The sequence below is a fragment of the Neovison vison genome, chromosome 9 (assembly GCF_020171115.1).
Source record: "Neovison vison isolate M4711 chromosome 9, ASM_NN_V1, whole genome shotgun sequence".
Lineage (NCBI taxonomy): Eukaryota > Metazoa > Chordata > Mammalia > Carnivora > Mustelidae > Neogale > Neogale vison.
Genome location: NC_058099.1, coordinates 33,358,527 through 33,379,490, shown reverse-complemented (window position 1 = coordinate 33,379,490; position 20,964 = coordinate 33,358,527). Strand labels below are relative to the sequence as shown.

Below are 20,964 nucleotides of genomic sequence, written 5' to 3'. Positions count from 1 at the left end.
CTGTGAGCAATTGCAAAGTACCAGAACCCTCCCCAGGAGGGACAGTGTGCCTAAGCCAGGATCTTGGCCAATGTGGGAAGAGGGCCCAAGGTGTGTCCCTAGAGTTCCTGTGCTCAGGGACTGACATACTTCTTGGCACACAGGTGCTTTGTAAATATTTGTGAGAAGAATGAACAGGGGAGGGCAGGGGAAGTAGATGGCACCTGAGGGGAGAGTCCAGATCTCCTGCAGACTTTTCCAGAGTTGAGTCTAGTCTGGGAAGATAAATTGGGAAGATGAATCAGGTCACAAAGGTCACTGAATGCCAGGTTAAAGAGTTTGCCTTCATTCTGCCAGCAGGGGGAGCCATCTTGCTTGTGATGGAGAAGGGGCTGGATTGGACTATAGATTTGTTTCCTTCTTTTTTAAAAGTGAGAAAAATCATCGCTAGTCAAGGGGCATACCTGCCCCAGAAAGCCGCCATTGCTACCTAATGAAGAGATTACACTAGATCACCTGGATACCTGGGTTCTTTTGTTTCTAAATTTAATAATTAAGCCAGCCGTATGTCTTTGGAATGAACAGAGGCTGTCTTGTGATTAGCTCCCAACGCTCAGGAAAGACTCACGGCCTTTGTGATGCACTGCTGAATTCCTTCCTGGCCTGTCACCAGACTCTCAACCCTGCTGAATTCCCGGTAGCAAGACAGTAAGCCTGCCTGGCCTGGGTTCCAGGGTAGTTCCTCATCTCTTTCCTCACCATCTCATTGCATGGCTCCCGGATGGAGGTCTCTAGGGGGTTGCTGTAGGGCTGTGCTCAGTGCTTTTATGGGTAACCTGCATGAACTCATAACAAGTATTCAAATGCCCTAAAACTTCAAAAAGGAATTAACGTGTGTTGGATAGAAGAAGCGATACTCAGAGGTTTGCAGAAGTTAGAATGGTAGAGAGAAATCAGATGTTGAAGGGTTCCACAAATGCACGTCAAGTTCTTTGTTTAGATTCAACACTAAAGTAAGAAGGCTTGAGAGAGAGAAAATGATATCTATGACACAGGGCTGCCTCCAGGCTCCAAGGGGCCACTTCTGGAGCATCATAGCCCCTCAGAAACGGGTCCTTATTACTGTGGATGAAATTTTGCCAAACTCGAGCATTTTAGGTCAAGCGCTTTAACTTTTCTCCCACTCTAAAGTGGCTGCCTTCCCAGCCTCTCCAGGGCAGTGGGTGGCAATTCAGTAATGCCCTTACCTTATGTGAAGAGAGGAATTGTAGAATTGAGGGAAACCACGATTATAATCCAAGAATTTAACAGCAGTTTGAAGCCTGAGCAATGGAGCCAGGAAGCCCTTGGCAGCTGGGAGCTCCCGGAAGAGAGAGCATCTCCACGTGTCTGGAGGGAGAAGAGCTTCGAAGGTGTTTTCTCTGAACCGTGTGACAGGGATGCACCAAGAACTGCTTCTTCCAGGGAAGGAGAGGGTCCGTTTTTAGAGGAAACACACTTACAGTGATTGTTTGTTTCCAGACAGCCAGTAACAGTTACATTGGACCTGACCCTCCTATGTCTCTTTTTCATTTTCCTTTCATTATTTTCAGTTTTGAGAATAAGCATTTACAAAACCTCCCCTCTATTCCAGACATGGTGTTGAACTAAACCTAGTTGTGACTTCCAAGTCGCCGTGATCTATGAGGGGAGCTGGACACGAGGAAGACTTGGACACGAGGAACTCGGATGTGACTCTCTGCTCAGTCGGTACCCGGCAGGAAGTGGGGCCTGGGAAGGGCTAACATTCGTCGAGTGCTTCCTGTGTGTTGGGCACCCTCTCACGTGTGTTAGCTCATTTCATCCTACGAGTGTGCAGCACGTAGATCTTTTCTCAGATTAAACCGAAGATCCGAGAGGGTAGCAGTGACCTGGTCAAGTTAGACAGCTAGTCCACACTCTGAACCACTGCCCCAGACTGCTTATCTATTCATAGGGGTCATGTAGCAAATAAAGGCTTGTATGTGCCATAAGAGGGGTGCTGGCCACACCTGGAGAAACAAGATTACACCGTAGTGGCCTGGAGACATTATGCCCGAGGTAGGACTTACTGAACAAGATGCTGGTGACAAGCAGGACGGAGACAGGGTGTTCATTGTAGGAGTAAAGGGATCAGACATGAATGGCCTGAATCTGTCAGGTGGGGTGTCTGTTCGCTGCCTGTGGGACCCTCTCCTGCTCCCCTGGAGCTGATTAGCCCAGGGGTGTTAGGGACTGAATTTTGTCCCCACACAAACTCATAGGTTGAAGCCATAATCCCCGGTATTTTAGACTGTGACCGTATTTGGAGATGGACCTTCTAAAGAAATAGTTAAGTTAGAATAAGGCCATCAGGATGGGATCCAATCCCAACTGATTTGTGTCCTCCTAAGGAGGGGAGATTAGGACACACACACACACACACACACACACACAGAGAGAGAGAGAGACATCAGGGATGCTCATGCCCAGTGGACAGGACACAGCGGGGGGTTGGAGGGCAGTGAGGAGACAGAGCTCTGCAAGCCAAAGGGAGAGGCCTCCATAGAAACCAACCCTGCAGACACCTTGGCCTTGGACTTCCAGCTTCCAGAACTGTGAAAGAATAAATTTCTGTTGTTAAGTCCCCGCCGTGGGTGGTGTTTGTTACGGCAGCCCTCGCAAAGTAAGACAAGGGCTGTATGAGCCCAAGACAGAAGAATGAAGACTGACCTATGACCTACGCGGGGGTAGAGATAAACCGGGACAGAGCCTTTCTGTTAGCAGTTAGATCTGAGGGAACCCTACAACAGAGGGGGTGAACTGTGGGGGTAGAAGTTGAAAGGATACTTGTCAGGTCAGCGATAAGTTGAAGCCACGAGAGAGCAGAAACTATAAAAAAGCAAAGGGACGGCCCCATAGAGAGCCTGAAGCAAGACATACCTGAAGGGAGAGAGACCAGAGAACGAGAGAGCCCTCAGGGGTGGAGAATCATTCCCAAGAGGGGCTTGAGTTTCCGGTGCCTTCCCAGGTTGGGCCCCAGCCCCTGCGGGGGAGTGATGGGAAAGCCCGTTAGCCCCGGGCACCTGGCGTGCATCTCTGTTCCTCGCTCCTTGAAGACCCAGAGGAGCAGGAGAGGTCATTTTTCGGGATGGATTACAGCTCAGGAAGAATGTCATGTGCGCGGGAAACCAGCAGGGAGCAGGCCAGAAGAGAAGTTGAAGCAACTGCCTGGAAAGCCTGGAACGTGGGGGCAGGAGAGGGTGAGCTGTGCTGCGGGGCTGGCACTCGGGAGCTGGGGGTGGTCCATGCAGTGGTGGGGCCATGAGGGTAAGGACCAGTGGCTGTAGCAAGCGGACCCTGCAGTGTGTGTGACCCGGACGCAAGAGGCCTTTATTTCTTGTCTCTGCAAAGCCTCAGGCAGCGGCTCTCTGTCTGCCTCCAGGGTTGATGCAGGGGTCCCGGCCCCTTCCTTGTGGGGGCTGCACCGTTGTGAGGTGAGCGCCCCGCCACACAGGTGAAGGGGTGCGTGAGAAGGGCCTGGCAGCAGAGGGAATGGAGTGAGAGCAAGGGAGGGGAGCGAGGGGCCGCACTGGCCTGCTGGAGGGGCGGCGACCTGACAGATGGGGATCCAGGGGTCTCGTTCCCATTCAGCTTGGAAGACCATTTGGAATCCATGGCCACGGTGGCAACTGGGAAATTGTCACTCGTTCTCAGCTTCAAGAGAGGTGCGCTTGGGCCTGATCAGGACCCCACCACTCCTTAGGCCTGTGCGTCTGTCTGTCTGTCTCTCTGTTACCTGTTCTCGGTCCCTCTGATGGGCGCCCAGCTCTTTCTCTGTGTCTTGAGGCCAGACTCCCGAGACACACCCGTCCACCTCCCCAAACACAGTGTCCATCCCAGATACTGGGTGGACATCATTGAGGACTGGCAGTCATGGGCCGGGCATTGGGTCCCATCAGTGGTGCCCTGGGGCAGTCCTGTCACACCAGCATGGCGGCTGGGGCCCTGACACCGCTCCGTGAGCCTTGGATTTCTGAGGCTTGGCCAGTCCTGTGAGTACACGTCCCTTTCTTAAACGTTAGTTTTCCTACCCTTAACATAAGGACCTGGGCCTTCATGTTCTGTGCGGTGTCCCCTAGGGCTACGTTTGCTGTGACAAAGAGGCCTGTGCTTCCCTGGCTTAGGATGGTAGAATTTTATTTCTTGCTCATGAACCAGTGTGTGAAAGCACAGTTGGTGCAGAGAACAGGTTCCCCTACGGAGTGATCCAGGGACCCAGGCTCCTCCCATCCCCTTTCTTTAGGGTCTTCTTTAGGGTCTTTAGGGTCCTAAGCCAGCGGATGGAGAAAGCATCTTTAACTCTCTCAGCCCAGAATTAACCCCCGTCATCTCTTTCGTTCATTGCTGAGCCTTGGCCCCGTGTCTGTTCCTGGAGGCCAGAGCCTGGGGACTGTGGCTCTGGATAGGCCGGTCCTTCCGACCTCACTTTATGGAAAGGGGTCAGGAATCCCAGTGCACGGCTATCCGGTTCTGCTGCATGGGTGGGGTTCGGTTTTGAACTTTTCTCCATCCTCTTGTCCCGGCACGGGTGTCCTCTTCCAAAAAGAATCTTGAAGCCAGTGGTCTTAGTTTCCTAGTTTATTGCCTTGAGGCAGCATCCTACTTTATTGCCTGTAATAATGTTTACAGCTAGCTAAAGAGGCCTTAGCTACCGGGCAAAGTTCTGATAGCTCAGGGGGGCCCCCCTGCCCACCCCAGCAGGCTAATAGAGATAACAGCTGTCCAGGAGAGAGGAAAGAGGAAGCAGCTCCCGCTTTTCAAATGAGAAAGCAGGAGAACGGGAAGAAGAGCAGAAAAATAGTTGTCGTCTGAAACAAGGAAGAAGGCCACCTGCCTGCTTTCGTTTCCCTGGTAAATATTTGACTGGATGTTTGCCTTTTCTCTGTGGTTTTTGGGTGCTGTGAAGAGAACTGGGCAGGACACCAGACTCTCAGAAGCCGTCCATAACTAAGAGGCCGGAGAAGCCCGCAGCACCGTCCAGAGAGGCAGACTGCCCACGGGGGCCGCGGGCACCGTTCCCCCGTCGAGATGCTTTCCCCAAACTTGAGGTGAGTTATGAGAGTCAGACTGAAGACAAGCTGCTAAACAAACAAACATCGTTGGCAACTGTCTTCTCTGATGCCGGCGACGCATGGAAGCTGGCGGAAGGGCATCGGGTTAGCCGACTTGCCGGTAGGGCTGGCACGCAGACAGGAACCATGGATGGGTTCCTGGGTGAATGAACAGATTTCTGTTTATCTTCAGTTCGGAGCCAGAGCAGAATGGGAAGAGCCCATTGTATGGTATGGTGTGGTGTTGGAGGAGCTGAGTCGGAGCCCTGGCTCTGTAGTTTCTAGAAAATCTGAGTGCCTCAGTTTCCTCCCTTATAAATCAGATGTAATAACTCTGACCCCCCCAACCCCCAGCTTAGGGAAGATTACAGGAGGAGAGACTGTGAAAGGACTTTGAGATCTGACAATCCGGTCCAGATGCCAGCAATTAAAATTCTTGCTCAAACATTGGAACTTAAATATTTAATCTCAAATGATCTAAGAACTGAAAAGATGAGTCCAAAGCATGACAGAAAGTAGAACTGTTACTTTCTGGTGTCCTAGTGTGTCTGGTTAGGTTGTCAGGGGGCTGTCGTGGAGGGTGAGAGGCAGAAGAGGAGCTGTGGACAGACAGACATGCCAGGGGTCAACTTGGGAAAGCAGATAACAGGTTTCCCCGCTGTCTGCCACGAAACTTTTCAGAAGCCAGAATGCTGGAAAGCCATTATGCGGAGAAACTTTTGAGTGTTCCCAGACCCAAAAATAACCTCTCAGGCTTTTCTGTTACCCTCAGACACATTTTGCTAACAGATGCACAAACTAAGTGGAGATAAAGCACCAGCGCTCACCCCGTTCGAAGCTCTGGAGGCTTGATGGAAATGTGTCTCCAGGGGAAGGAGCATGGCGACAGCCCCCTCCCTCCCAGGGTCCCTGCTGCTTCTCTACTGGCTTGTTGTGAAACAAACCCAGGACACTGTTTTCACTTTGACTTTTTTTTCATAAAGGGGAAAATCACCTGTGGATTTCTTTTGGTTAATGCAAATAGGGACTAACATAGGGCTTCTGTAGAAGGGAAGTGGCGTAACATGAACTTTGGAAAAGCGGGATGTAGCTGTCCCTGGAGCCCCAGCATCGGGAACAGAGAGGGCAGGGGTGGAGAAGGACATGGGACAGGATACAGAGCAGAGGCGGTCCTGGAGGACAGGTGGACAGAGAGGGGAGTCAGCTGAGTGCTGGGGGACAGGAACCAGGAAGCCGGAGGGCGCTCATCACTTCCTCTTCTCTCCAGCTGGAGTCTGTGGGCTGAGAGGGAGCAGGGGAGTGGGGTTGGGTGAGGACTTCAGGGAGGTCCCTCTGGTCACAGGGTAGAGGACGGATGAAGGGTCAGACCAAGAGGGGTGAGACAGGGCGGGAAGTCCACCCTCAATCCAGGTGACAGTGAGGGTAGCCTAGACTGTGGCAGGGGCTGGGGGGACAGAGACATATCTGGATTCAGCAGGGATCGGAGAGTGCCCCTGACTGGGCTGGATCTGGGGGGTGAATTGGAGAATGTGCCTCTGGGTGTCTGGCTTGGCCGGATGAGGGGACGGCAATGCCATTCCTGACATGAGGAAGCCCGAAGAGAAGTAGATTGGCAGGGGTGTCCAGTGGGGACACGCTGGACTGGAGTCCCGTGGCACATCCAAAATGAGAGGACCAGGAGGCAGGCAATTGGCCGTATGGTGTTAACTCAGAATAAGTGTGTCCTGCACCTAGAGGATGTGACCGACCCCATGGCCTTCAGGGGCCCCTCTCAGGACCTCCTCTTTATCGTGGTCATCGCCTGGACCCAAGCTGTCTTGTCAGGCCCTTCTCACAGGGCAGGGCTCAGGCCTGAGTGTGTTGCTCAGATCTGTCTGGCCGGTGAAGAGTAGGGGTCACTGTCGTCTCTGAGGACCCCCAACATGGAGCCATTATCAATGTCTTAGTGTGATTTTAAAGATTTTATTTATTTATTTGTGAGAGAGAGAGGGAGAGCACAAGCGGGGGAGCGGCAGGCAGAGGAGGAAGCAGGCTGTCCACTGAGCAGGGAGCCTGATGCGGGGCTCGATCCCAGGACCTTGGGGTCACCACCTGAGCTGAAGGCAGACGCTTAACCGACGGAACCACCCAGGCACCCCCTTACTATAATTTTAATGTGTGAGTTGGTTTCCTGTTTAGAAAATAGAAGAAGGGTTCACATGCCAGCTCTGCCACTAGCTGAGGGCCTGTGGTCATTTACTTCCTCTCTCTAAAGCCTCAGTTTTCCCACCCATGAAGTGGGAATAAGAGTCCACGCTCCACAGGTTGTGAGAGATTCAGGGAGCTGATAACTTAAAAGAATGTAGCCCGGTGTCTAGCACACGATAAACCTTCAACAAACAGCACCTGTTATTATTGTTATTTTATTAAGTGAGAAGAAGTGAAAATGAACATTGCCTTATTGGACAGTTAGGAATGGTAGCGGTAGAAAAATGGGCTTCTGCCTTCTTTATTCACTGATTTTTTTTTTTTTTTGTGGTAACCCTCTCTGAACTTTTCAGACATGGGTGAGAATACCCCCTTAGATACCCACCAGGCTGACCATTCCGAGCTGTGCAGAAAGCTCGAAGCGATGGGTGAGGTAAGAGCAGAGGAGAATAAAGAGAATAAAGACCTAGACACGTGGAGGGGGAGAAAATGGAACAAAGACACAAAAGGCCTATTAACACCTCATCTCTGATCCTCAGAGCTTAAAGTTCGTGCCTGTGTCAGAGTCCCCTGTGGATAAATGACAGCCTCTCTCTGAACCTCGCTAGGGACGCAGCGAGACCTCGGGAGTGAGGGCACCGTGTGAGCTATGCAGTCCCGTGCTATCCTACGGCATCCTTAGCTCGGCGCTGGCAAAGATACCGCAGTTTTGGGCCCCAGGCAGAGAGCTCCGTTCCCCACCTGGCCGAGCTGCTGCTTCTGTCTCTCTGAGACACTGGTAGAGCCTGGACACACACCCAGGATGTCCAGCTCATTGGTACAAGGTTCTCCTGTGGCTCTCGATAATGCTGGTGCCAGCCCAGGGGAGTGCCCTAGGGCCCCCTGGGGGCCAGGCTGCTGCTTGGAATCCACCTGCAGCTCAGGGAACCGCATCTGGGGTAGGCAGCTGTAGGGAAGGGCGACACGGGCCTCAGTTAGCAATGCACCATCCAGACCCATTCTTTCTCCCCCCGCCTTTTTTTTTTTTTTTTTTTAAAGATTTTATTCCTCCATTTGAGAGATAGAATGAGAGAGAGAGAGAGAGAGAGCATAAGGTCAGCAGACCTCCCCACTGAGCAGGGAGCCCAATGCGGGGACTCGATCCTGGGACTCCAGGATGATGACCTGAGCCGAAAGCAGTCGCTTGACCAACTGAGCTATCCAGGCATCCCTGATCTAGGCGGGTGCTGGCATCCCACCCATTCCACAGACATGCAGCCAAGGCTGCAGGAGGAGAAATGATTGACCCCAGGTTTCAAGATTGTTTGAGTCCAAATCCCAGACTCTTCCCTCCAGACAGATCTGAGGTCCCACATGAGCTTGAAAACACTCCATTACACACCCTCTAAAGGATGTTACCGACCCAGAGCTGACCATTTCTAACTGTACAGCAAAGTCAAAATGGATGGGAGTAGTCAAGGCTAAAAAAAAAAAAAAAAAAAAAAAGGAATTGGGATTTTGGACACAGAGGAGACAGAAGCCCTGGGGGGAAAATGGAATAAGAACAGGGTGTGTAGATATCTTTCATGATACAGCTTTCCCCTGATTATCAGAGAGTCAAAGAAAGTGACAGAGACAATAGGCAGTAAGAGAGAAACAGAAGACACATAGAACTTTCTGGAAAGGCTGTCAGAAGAGGGCCTGAAGTGGGCAGCAGGGCTGGGGAAAAAACAAGAGATCGTCTGCAAGGTGGCCACCTGGGTGGGTTTCATGATAGTCATGGACTTAATTTTATTTTGTTTTTCAACAATTTAAAGTTTTAAAATTGGAAGTATACCATTTATGCAGAAGAGGAGGGAATAGTCTATCGAACCCACGTATTCCCATCACCGAGTCCCATGGCCAGTCTGGTTTTGTGGGCACCCCCGCATGTTCCCCACTTCCAGACAGCCTGTCATTTCGTCATGCATGTCAAGTGTGAAGGGAGTTTGCCTCCTCTCATGGAACTCTTAAAGCTATGCGCAGATGGCCTGGAACACAAGGTCAACCCTTCACAGCCCCCGTGCGTCTCTGGTCTTCCTCCGAGAACGTTCGGCCTGCCGTGGCCACAGGCGCAGAATATGACATTGAAGAGTCCTAGAATGTATCAGAAAGTTCTTATGTGACGGTCCACACTGGCAGGGCTCGAGTCCTGCCGTCTCCTCCTCTTACTAGCTAGAGAGGCTTGGACAAGCTTCCTGACCTTTCGATGCCTCTGTTTTCTCATCTGTGAAATGGAGTGATAATAGTGCCTCTGTCACAGGACTGTCACGGGCATGGAGTTCACTAAGAAATGTACAGCTCCTAAAGCGTAGCTTGGTGCACAGTGGGCCCCAGGGGAGATGCTGGCCGTCTCTTCACCCACTTAAGGGAATAGTAGTGAGCACCTACTGGGGCCACGTGCTGGGCCAGGAGCCAGACTCATAGAGATGGATGAGAAGGGTCTCAGCCCCTGGGGAGCTCCCCATCCAGTGGGGATGCAGACCCAGGAAGAGACACTTCCCAGCAGTGGGCTGTGCCCCAAGCAGTTCAGCCTTCTCAGTTCACCAATCTGAGTGACCAGACTGAGACCCGAGGAGCCACACGGCACTTAGCAGCAGAGCCGGGTGGCCTCGAAGCAGTCGTTCTGGCCAGTTCTCTACATGCGGGTCTCAGGAGCCAGCAGCTCTGGAGGGCAGTGGGCTCTTCTGGACAGCATGGAGGCGGGTCGTTGGGCCAAGTGTAGGCGGCCACTGTGGCTACTGGTTAACCAGGTGAAGGACTTCAGTCCACTGCATAGTCATGGGGCCAAGGGCAGTGGGGTCCCTGATACCCCTCTGCTGAGCAAGAGGCGGGGGTGCCAGGCTGTGCCATGCAGTGGATTGAGAAGGGCAGATTGCACACCCTCCAAGGACAGAGGAGCAGACAGGCTCTGGCCTGAGGAGGTGAAAACACAGCCAGCAAGAGTACCTTTTCTGCCCAGCAGCAGGAAAACCCCTTTTTTTGGTCAGAGCTGTGCAAAAGCTGGAACAGGATGGAAAAGAACATCAGTTCTCATTGAGTGTGAGGTGGGCACTTGACTCTCACTGTGTCTAGTCGTTGGGCAGCCTGGAAGGAGGAGCAGAAGGCCCAGAGAAGGCATGGCTCACCCACGGTCGCACAGATGCTGAGTGGTGGGGCTGGGCTGGCTCTCAGGTCTGTCTGGCTTCCATTCCCTCCAGACCCCGCTGACTCAGTAAGAAGGAAGGGTTGGCTTTGTGGGGGAGACAATGCCCATGCCTAGAAGTGCCCAAATGAAACATCTTCACTTCTAGGTATGGGTGTGGTGGGGAGGGTCCTAGAAGGCATTCAGGCATCCAAGAGGGATGGATTCCAGAGCTTTCTGGTGACTGGGCAGGAGTCTGTGATTCCATGGCTGGGTAGATGAGAACATTTTCCCTCACGGGTGGACAGGGCACTGCAATGACACAGGCAAGGCCACCACACCCAGTGCTGTGTGTTTCTTATTCTCCCTCTCTCCCCTTCCCTTCTTTCCTTTTTCATTCATTCATTCAGCACCTTATTTGGTTTGTCCCAAGTCAGAAGCTAGGGGCAGGGCAGGGATGGGATGGGAGATGGTTGGAATTTAAAGCCGAGTAAACGTTTCTTGCTTTGGAAAAGCCCAGACAAAGAGTCAGAGCTCAGGCCTGAAGAAAGCACCTGGGACAGGAGGTGATGAGGGCCAGGGAGCCATGTGGCTGAGGAGCTGGGGGGAGTCCTTCCCAGGGGAGCGCCGAGGGATGGACTCTGGCACCAGGGAGACAAGCCAGGGTGAGGAGGCTGGTGCAGCGTCCAGAAGGGCAGGCTGATAAGGGCCGGGACTAAAGAGTTTCCAGATGATCTCACCTGCTGTGACACATCGGAGCAAGGCCTGGTGTTTGGGAACCCCTTGGTGCAAGGACAGATACTTGCCAAAGGTACCGTGAGTCAGACACCTTCAGGGGTGGGGGGCCCCTGCCCTCCCGATCACCTCCTAATCAGGGTTTTTTTCCAAGCAGCTGACTGAGATCCGTTAGTGAACTGTAAAGTTAATTAAGTGGTTATGACCAGCCTCTTACAAAATGGAACCGGCCAGAACAAAATGAAGAGAATTGAATCAGATTAAAAATCCGAGAGGAGGGGCGCCTGGGTGGCTCAGTGGGTTAAAGCCTCTGCCTTCGGCTCAGGTCATGGTCCCAGGGTCCTGGGATCAAACCCCACATCGGACTCTCTGCTTAGCAGGGAACATGCTTCCTCCTCTCTCTCTCTCTCTGCCTACCTGTGATCTCTGTCAAACAAATAAATAAAAAAAAATCTTAAAAAAAAAAAAAAGAAAAATCTGAGAGGACACAGTGCATAGGAAGGGTATTGTGTTGTGAAAATTAGTTTTGCCTGTGGTTACACGCATACACACACATGTGAACTGGCTCATGGCAACAGTGTGTACTTGACCACAACTATGACTTGTAATCCAAAAACCTAAAAACACTGAACTGCTCCAATCTCCTCCTTTGGCAGAGCTTGGGAGAAGAGGTTAGGTTGGGGCGCTGGCCCCCTCTTGTGTTCTTTCCTCTAAACTTCTCTTTCTCCCAAAGCACAATTTATATCGACATCCGTTTCCAGCATTGGACATCCTCATTATTCTTGCCCATGCCTAGAGCTAGGGCCACCTCTGCCCAGGGGTGGGCCAGAGGTGTGCAACAGCTGACTCCCTGGAAAAAATATATGTGCTTGACATAGATTGTACCTACCTAGCATGTATCACACAACTTGTACATAATGAAATACACAACGCTCTTTATTATAGAGTCCATACAGCCAGTTAATTCTCATGGAATGCTTTCATTGATTTTTGCTGAACTCTTATTGTAGCCAACCTGCAATTGATGAATGAGCATAGTTTCGATGTAATTGTTATTTGATCATTTTATTTGCATTAATGAGTAAGACAAATGTGAAACAATGAAGACAAGGGCTCGGTCAGAACGTCACTTGTTCATCAATTGACGGAAACTATTTCTAAGATGAATAGGATAAGAGTTTTTGAATTCTGGAAGAACAGGTTCAGATGCCAGAAGAAGGCATCACCCAGGGAGGGCGGGTCTTCTACATTTAGGGCTGTTGCTTGCCGCTACCCTGTAGATGTTCACCCTTCAGCACACCTGCCCCACCGGGATCTGCCAGGAAGGGGTCTCCGTGGCTTTCGAGCTTGGGTTGCCTGTGGTAGGCTTTGTATGTTCATGGCAGTGGCTGCCAGAGAGGAAGTGTGACCCAGGGGGCCAGACTCCGGGGCTGTGGACCCGTTATGAGCTCACCTGTTACCAGCTGCTGCCAGACCAGCTCTTGGCTCAGCCCCTTGAGCATGAGACAGACCTGCTGGTGCATCTGTGTGGGAGGTCACCCGTCTGGAAAAGTGTGATGGTTCTGTATGTACTGACATGAGATATTTCCTTTCCTAAGTAAATGCATTTTCTTTCCTTGATTAAATGAAAAAATCGAGTTTAGTTAGACCCAATTTTTGCTTAACATTTTGCTTAACACTATAGATGTTGTAAACACACATAGTTATTGAAGAAGAAAGGACTTTTATTTACTACTTTATACATTTATACATTTATACATATTTTGAGTGTTTTACAATGAGCATATATTACATTTCAAATGTTATATACATGCATGCATGAGAGAGTGACACAGTGAGGATAGAGAGAGAGAGAGAGTCTGAGCATATCTGTAGGCACCTTTCTGAGTATTTCCTTAGCTTATATTTTTCAGAAGTAGAATTCCTGGAAGTGGGATTGCTGTATCTGGAAGGTTCTTGGTGTATACATTGCAAAACTAGTCCATCGAATGGTTATACTAGTTAAACCTCTTACTACCAGGGGCACCTGGGTGGCTCAGTGGGTTAAAGCCTCTGCCTTTGGCTCAGGTCATGATCCCAGGGTTCTGGGATCGAGCCCCACATCGGGCTCTCTGCTCAGCAGGGAGCCTACTTCCTCCTCTCTCTCTGCCTGACTCTCTGCCAACTTGTGATCTCTGTCAAATAAATAAATAAAATCTTAAAAAAAAAAACCCTCTTACTACCAGCAAATGGACACTAACTTGCTTTAACCTTTAGTAATATTGGGGAATATCTTCAATAATTCCCAATTTAATAGATAAGATAGCATTTTATCTTAATTTCTACTTTTTTTTACTAGCTGGAATCTTAAGAATTCTGCATATTTCTATCTTCCTTGTTGGTGGCTTACTGTACTCTGGACATTTTTGTTCTTGTGGCGTTTCTCTTCTAATCTTGATTTTGTTTTTTTCTCTTCCTGTAGTTGGTTGGAACGATTGAATTTTCTTTCTTCCGTAGATACTTTTTAATATACGGGTTTACACTATAATCGTATTCTTCTAGCAGTTACCTATGGGATTTGTAACATACTTACTTAGAACTACTTTTTTCTTATACTGCCCAGAAAGAGAAAACCGTTTTCTTCATCATCCTGCCAAGCAGGAGAATAGAAGGTGCCTTTCTCCCCTCTGGGTCCACACCTGTTCCCACCCCACCCCTCCCCCCTGCAGGATATCACCTGGTATTTTACCTCCAATTTGGCATTTCACACATTATGTGTCACAATAACTACTCACCGAGATATTTATTTAAAGAAAGCATGAGTTGGTGGGGAGCGGCACAGCAGAGGGAGAGGGCGAGGGAGATGATCTCCAGCTGACTATGCCAAGCACAGAGCTGGACATGGGGCTCGATCCTGCAACCCCAAGATCATGACCTGAGCCAAAGTCAAGAGTTGGACACTTAACCAACTGAGCCAACCAGGCACCCTGATATTTAACCATGTATTTTACTCATTTTCTGTTAGTTGTTGCTTTTAAACCCTTCTCCTTCTTCCTAGAATCCTCTTTCTTATTTCTTGAGAATTTCTTCCACTTTTCTTTCCAGAGGGTCTTTTGTGTCCTTTTGTTTCTAAGAATGTTATCTATATATAAAGATATATCTCTCTAGATATAGCTAGATAGATAAATTTATCTTCATTTATGTCATATATATTTATATGTTTATGTATTTATTTAAATGTATATTTTCTTAAAATCCTGTGCTCGGGGTTAACAGTAAATTTTGCTGGTTTTTTTTGCCTGTTGTTGCTCCTTGTGCCCTTCTTCTTCCTTGGATTTATGCTTCTTGTGAAAAATTTCCTATAGTAATGACTTCAGAGAGGTTCTGTCTTGCCCCTTCTTCAATTTTTAGCTCCTTTTTATGCTGTAATCTTTCCTCAGATGTTTGATGGCCCTCGACTGTGTGCTCATCTTTGTGACTGAGTGGCCACTGGGGTGCCCGCTTTCTGGAAGGTGGCTTGTCCTGAGGCTGCCGTCAGGGCGGCGGGCTAGAGGGTGAGACACCGCTAGGCGGGGTGCCTCTGGGGCTGGCCATCTGGAAGGTGAAGCTCCTGGTCCCTCGCAGACCACCTGTGATCCAGAGCACGACCCGTCTTTCTCTCTCTGTGACCCATATGCACCACTCCTGGGGACAACCCCCACTGCCCGTGGCGGGTCAGCGGAGGTGGGAGGACCCCTGGGACTCTGCAAGACCCCAGTTCATCATTCAGTGGACTGTTGGCAACCCCGCCCTGCTTCCCCTCTTGCACTGTGGGTGTAGAGCCCTGTGTGTGTGTGGCATTGTCGACTCATGCCTTTTCTCTTTGCTGTTATTTATTTGACAGAGCGAGTGAGCGACAGCACAAGCTGGGGGAGTGGCAGAGGCAGAGGGAGAAGGCAGGGAGTCCAGATGTGGGGCTCATGGGGCTCCATCCCCGGACCCCCGGGTCATGACCTGAGCCAAAGGCAGATGCTTAACTGACTAAGCCACCCAGGCTCCCCTCTTTGCTGTAATCCTAATTGCTCTGTATCATTCAGGGTCTTCTCATAGTTTCTGTCCCTGATAGATCCCCTTCTTGCTTTCAAATATCTCTGTTTTTTTTTGTTTGTTTATTTTTTTTTAGATCCCCTTCTTGCTTTCAAATATCTCTTTTCTTTGTTTACTTTCTCTGATTTGTTATTTATTTATTTATTTATTTATTTATTTATTTATTTGACAGAGGGAGATCACAAGTAGGCAGAGAGGCAGGCAGAGAAAGAGGGGGAAAGCAGGCTCCCTGCTGAGCAGAGAGCCCGATGTGGGACCCAATCCCAGGACCCTGAGATCATGACCTGAGCTGATTTTTTTTTTTTAATGACATCTTTGTCACTTTGAGGTTTTGTATGGGATGGGGAAGCTGGCGTATGTATTCCGTGTACCCTCCTGAAAGCAGAAGTGTGACCTTTAGGGTTCTATCATGTTTCTGGTGACCTGGGTTCCCGCACCTTCCCCACCACTTCTAGGATCTTTCAGACGTGTGGTTACATGTACCTGGGGGAACATTGGGGTTTTAAAGAACTACAGGGAAAGGTGCTCCGCTCACGGGTTTCCCTGAGGAGTGCTCTTCCCTGAGACCTTGGAGGGAAAAGCAGGAGCCGGCCAGGGAAGGAACCCTGGAGAGGGCCAGACGGATGCCACCATGGGTAGCGCAGACCTGTGGGCGCCCGTGAGCGTGCCTGGGGGGAAGGGGTGGGGTGGAATCCGAGCGGCAAGAACAAAGAATGGGGAGTCCGGAAAGGAGAGGGTCCCTGTCAAGAGAAGTCGTGGAACTTCCTTATCATCTTTTAGCCCTGAGGCTCCAGCATCCTGCTCCTGCAGCCTGGGGAGGACACGGTCCGCAGCCGCTGGTCCAGATGCCCGCGGCGTTCCTGCCCAGTTAATGAAGCTCCAGCTTCCACACAGGGAGGTCCTGCCAAGGCTCGGCAGGAGTGGTGGGGGGAGGACCCTGTTAAGTGTTTATGTGGCAGCATGTTTTCCTGAAAATACAAAAAAGTAAGAGGATTTCTTAGTTTTATTTGAAAAGGATGTCCAAATTAGATAAGCCTTGGGCCTCACAGAGCCTGATTCTGTTCCCGACGGTGTCATCAAGAAAGGAAGGAGCTAGGAGCACTGCTGGCTCAGTCCGTGGAGCCTATGACCCTTGACCCTGGGGTCATGAGTTTGAGCCCATGTTGGATATAGAGACTACTTAAGAGATAAATTAATTAACAACAACAAAAAAAAGGAACGAAAGAGAAAAGGAGTTAGATCCAGTTAGCAGGACAGTTGGGTAGATAATCAGGCTGGAGAAAGAAATATGGATGAGGATAAATTCACATAGGGAAGACACATCACAGTGGGCAGTGCTGGCCCTGAGGAAGCAAAGTTAAAAAAGATCAGATGGTCCTAGTGGGGTACAAGCCGAGCTTCTGCCAGTGATGCTCAAGGCTGATGGGTCAGTGACTACAGCCGTGACTGATGGTGTGAACGTGGTTTGGGCTGTTTTTCAGAACCAGGCAGCTAAATGGCACCTGTGTCGGCTCGGTGGACTTGGAGCTCTTCCTCCATTATTCCCTCATCCCATCAGTAAGTAGAAGCAGGGGAGAGCCTGGAGCAGACTGGGTCACTCCCATACACAGACTCCCAGAGGAGCCTAAATAGGTCAGCAGAGAGACTTCGGGTGAATTTCCTCAACTAGCTCTTTTGCATTATGCACCAAAAAAAAAAAAAAAAAACAGGCAGAAGAAGCTTTTTTAAGGCCAAAGAGTCAAAGACACTGGTTTTTAGGGGAGTCAAAAAAAAGCTCTTCTAAGGAAGCGATGATAGGTGAAGTCTGCTGGGAGATGTGGTATAGAGCCTCTCAGGCAGGGAGGAGAGCACGTGCAAAGGTCCTGTGGAACAGGGAAACGGGGAGTGTGGGGAGCTGAGAGGGCTTGTGTGACTGGAGTGGGGAGCTGAGGTGGAGGTATCTGGGAGGTCTGGTGCAGCCCTGTGGGGCTCTGTGCGAAGGAGTGGTGTCTGCACTCCCAGTGCAGTGGGGAGTAACTGGAGTGTTTCCAGCGTGACGCTGGTGTGATCAGATTTCTGTTTTGAAATGGTCACATTGCAAGAATCACATAGAGGTAGGCCAGAGAGGAGATGGTTACAGATTAAGACTTTTGGGAGGAAAGACAGTAGGACTGGGGAATGCATAGAATAGAGAAGTTAGGGAGAGGAAGAGTTGAGGGGGTGTGGGTTTCATCACTTGCACAGCCAAAAGAATGGCAGTATCTGCCATTCACTAGTTAAGGAGAACCAGAAGAGATCAGGGTTTATGGTGGTTGAAAGAACGGGGCAGGGAAGCAAATCATGAATTCTATTTTAAGACATACTGAATTTAAGACGCTTTCAATACATCAAAAAGAAATGCCAACTCTGTAGTTTGAGGAACAGTTATGGAGCTCGTGGACAAGGTCTGGGCTGAAGAGTCAAGCACGTGAGTCTTCTGTGCATTGATGGTCATTGAAGGCATGGATGTGGGTGAGAAGATCTGGTAATCAGGGGTCCTTGGACTGAACTATGAGGTGTTATGAGGAGCACTTTAATAATCCAGCAGAGGAGGCTGAGAGGTAATGGAGAACACCCAGAAAGGCACAGCTGATGGAAGCCTAGGGAAGAGGGTGTTTCTAAGAGGAAGAGGTGGTCAACACCATGGAACACGGCGGAGACATCAAGCCAGATTTGGGCATCAAGATTCCATTGGATTGGTGGTAATTTTTGACTTTGGCCAGAGGTGTTTCCATGGATGGGGGTGAAGCCAGGTTAGGGAGTTAAAGAGCAAGCAAGAGGCGAGGAAATGAAGGCAGCAAGTGTAGACCGTTCTCAAGAGGTTTCTTGTAAAGGGGGAGAGACAAGGGATATCAAGAATTGCGAATATGATTGAATCCACAGCAGGTTAAAAACAAACAAACAAACAAAGAACAAAGAAGGATTTGTAACCTGACAGGGTTTATCCCCTTTTTACAGATGAGGAAATGGAAATCAGCGAAGTTAGGTCTCTCTTCCAGTCAGTCTGTGGGGGGAGACGGGATTTGAACCTGTTCAGGGCAACACAAGGGTAAGCTCAGTACAAAACTGAGCTTTCTGGAAGCTCAAGAGTGCATGTAGCCAGCTCCCCGCCTTGCCCTCTGCTCACCCACACGTTTTCTTTCAGGGAAGGCCCCGTGGCCACGCGGAGGATGAATGTTCCCACTGACGCTCTCCTCTCCTCTTCCCGTAGCTTTTCATCATTTTGATCTTGTCCTTTCTCCAAAGACGAGAGCACCGTAAGCAGAGAGAGGACACTTCTCACCTCCTGGGGAACCGCTTTGAAATCATCATGTGAGTGGTCGCCACAGCTTGGGGAACCCTGTTGCAAGGCCAGCACAGCTCCCCGTTTCCGTTCCAGCCTTGCCTCCTCTCCACCCCACTTTTCCCTCCCTATCCTATCCCTGCCCAGCTCTGGGAGTTCAGAATTGGCCTCCAGGCCAGTGTGGTCTCAGCACCCAGGGCTGCCCAGATGTGATTACGATGTTTCAAGGAGGCTCTGCTCCTGGTGGGAAAGGCCTTTGCACACCCAGCACCATGGCGGCCTTGGGAAGCAGGAGGAAACAATCTCTGGATTGGTCACTGGGAGCAGCAAGCATTCGTGCTGGGATGGCACCATGGGTCGGTCACACACCAGGAGATCCCGCCCGGACGAGGCTGCTTTCCTTGCTGGCTCTGCCATCCTGAGTCTCTTCACCCCTGATCACGTTTATCTTTACGCTCTAATCGTTCATATCCCTGCCACATCCCCCTTTAATAATTCATAATAATAGTGATGCTAACGCAGATAACAGTTACTGCACAGTGACCGTGACCCAGGCACTGAACCATTTGCTTTGCTTGCATTACTTGGATGAACTCTCTTGCTGACCTAGTGTGCTGGAGGTGCTTATCCTCAGGTCATAGATGACAGCCCAAGTCCACATAGCTAACAAGTGACGAGAGCTTTCTCTGAGGTCTGCCTGATATTTGCTCTGATTCTGCCGGTGCTGGAGCCTAAGAAGGCTCGAATGTACAAACACACTAAGGTCTCCACCTTGGGCTGTGGTGAAGGGAGAGGAAGCAGGGTATAGAGACCAAGGCTAGCAGTGACCTACGGCTTCAGGGTGACATAGGAAGGCCCTGTGCCAGCTCTGGCTGCTCAGAATGAGCAGACTCATTCTGGAAAGCACCCACTGAAGGGGTCAGTTGCTCCCAAGAAGCCAGGCCTGAGCCCCACTGTTTGAGGTGCAGAGCCAGACTCGGCCCTGGGCATCTGACAGGCGGGGCTGGTGTGGGACTTTTTAAGAAGCAGGAGCTCCGTATGGGTCATGTTGAACTGCTGCTTCGACTTCAATTGGTAAAGGCACTGCCTGCTTGCTCCCTGGCCACTTTCCCACTAAAACCCCCGCTTTTCTGAGGAGTTCTGTCAGGCCTACTGTCTTCACGCATCAGAAGCCCCTCACTTGTGCGTGGCACACCAGTTTGCCAAGCAGTTCTTCATTTGCCACCCACGGTGTCGCTTCCATAAGCAGAGCGGGGGCTGCCATCTGTCTGAAGGATCTGGAAACAGTCTCACATATCTCTGAGGTACCACAGGTGGGACTGACTGAATTCGGTTCCCGTCCACAGAACGGGTGTTGGTGAACGTGCACTGAGCACCCACTCCCACAAGAGCTTGTATTAGGTGCCCACCCCTTGGAGCATAGAGTTTTCTAGACAAGCAGTAGTGTGTGAAACACGGACATGCCCTTAAGGCTGAGGGGACACAGGCAAGGCAGCACCTAGGTGGGCCTTCTGGGAGGGATCTGGGTGATAGGTGCGGGGGTGGGGGTGCTTTTCAGAAGAGGTGCTCCTTGAGCTGGGCCTTGAAGGGCAGGATGAGTAAGACTAAAGGGGCAGGAGGTGAGATCCAGACCCTGGCCCCAGGTCCCTGCCTCCATGCATCGCTCCCAGTGTTTTCATCAAAACTTGCTTCAGATGGCCCTTTGACGGGAAGGTCCTCTCTTTTTTCCAGATGCAGTTGCTTACCTTGATCTGGACAGAGCTATTTTGGTTAGAAGAAACAGACATCCTATAAATCTTGTTTTTGTGGAAGGGAAATAAAGGGTTTTTATAAAGTTACAGAGATTTCACAGAATCTGGCAAGGCCAGCCTCATGGCCACTGGTCTCCTGTGATGGTCATCTCTGGGAGACTAATTCTCTGCTTGCCTCCCTGTGTCACGAGAGCCCCTCAGACCATTTTATTATTGTCCCCTGCTGTCTGCTTTTATCATCTGATTTAGGATCCTTCCTTCCCTAAAACCTCCATTTGCCTCGAGCACCCGCTCTGATCCCAACGTGGCATAACTTTCCAGAACAGAATTTTAACAGCTGACTGGCCCATGTCCTCAGGGTTAGAAGCCCAAAATCCAAGACCAGGCATCTGACTGGCCCACCCAGGGTCAGGTGGTCACCCCTGGTCCATTCGGCTGTGGCCGGGAAGGTATTCTTGTGTGGAACCCGCATGGCCAATGCTACCCAGGCCTCTCCAGGGATGTGGGGGCTCTCCTAGCAGCCGGGCACAGGGCAGGCTCCCCTAGGCCTGTCAAGCACATAGTCCTTGTTTTGGTCTCTTGAGTCACACTGCCCGTGTCTCTCATAGATGAAACTCATCCTATTTTGTTTGTTCTCATGGTTATTAGTGTCCTTGCTTGTGTCCCTTTCCCATTCTCCTCCCCAGGACTTGG

At 50.4% G+C, this 20,964-nt stretch overlaps 1 protein-coding gene across 2 annotated transcripts in view; it reads left to right on the top strand.

Moving 5' to 3' along the window:
* Window positions 1–4,787: 4,787 nt before the first annotated feature.
* The window catches only part of LOC122917438 (stimulated by retinoic acid gene 6 protein-like), a 49,471-nt gene continuing 33,294 nt past the window's right edge, over window positions 4,788–20,964 (top strand). For both annotated transcript variants that reach the window (XM_044265302.1, XM_044265301.1), the window contains exons 1-3: window positions 4,788–5,087; window positions 16,701–16,776; window positions 18,449–18,549. In XM_044265302.1, coding sequence (XP_044121237.1) covers window positions 5,068–5,087; window positions 16,701–16,776; window positions 18,449–18,549 — 197 coding nt within the window. In that variant the 5' untranslated portion in view covers window positions 4,788–5,067. The remainder of the gene's footprint in view (window positions 5,088–16,700; window positions 16,777–18,448; window positions 18,550–20,964) is intronic.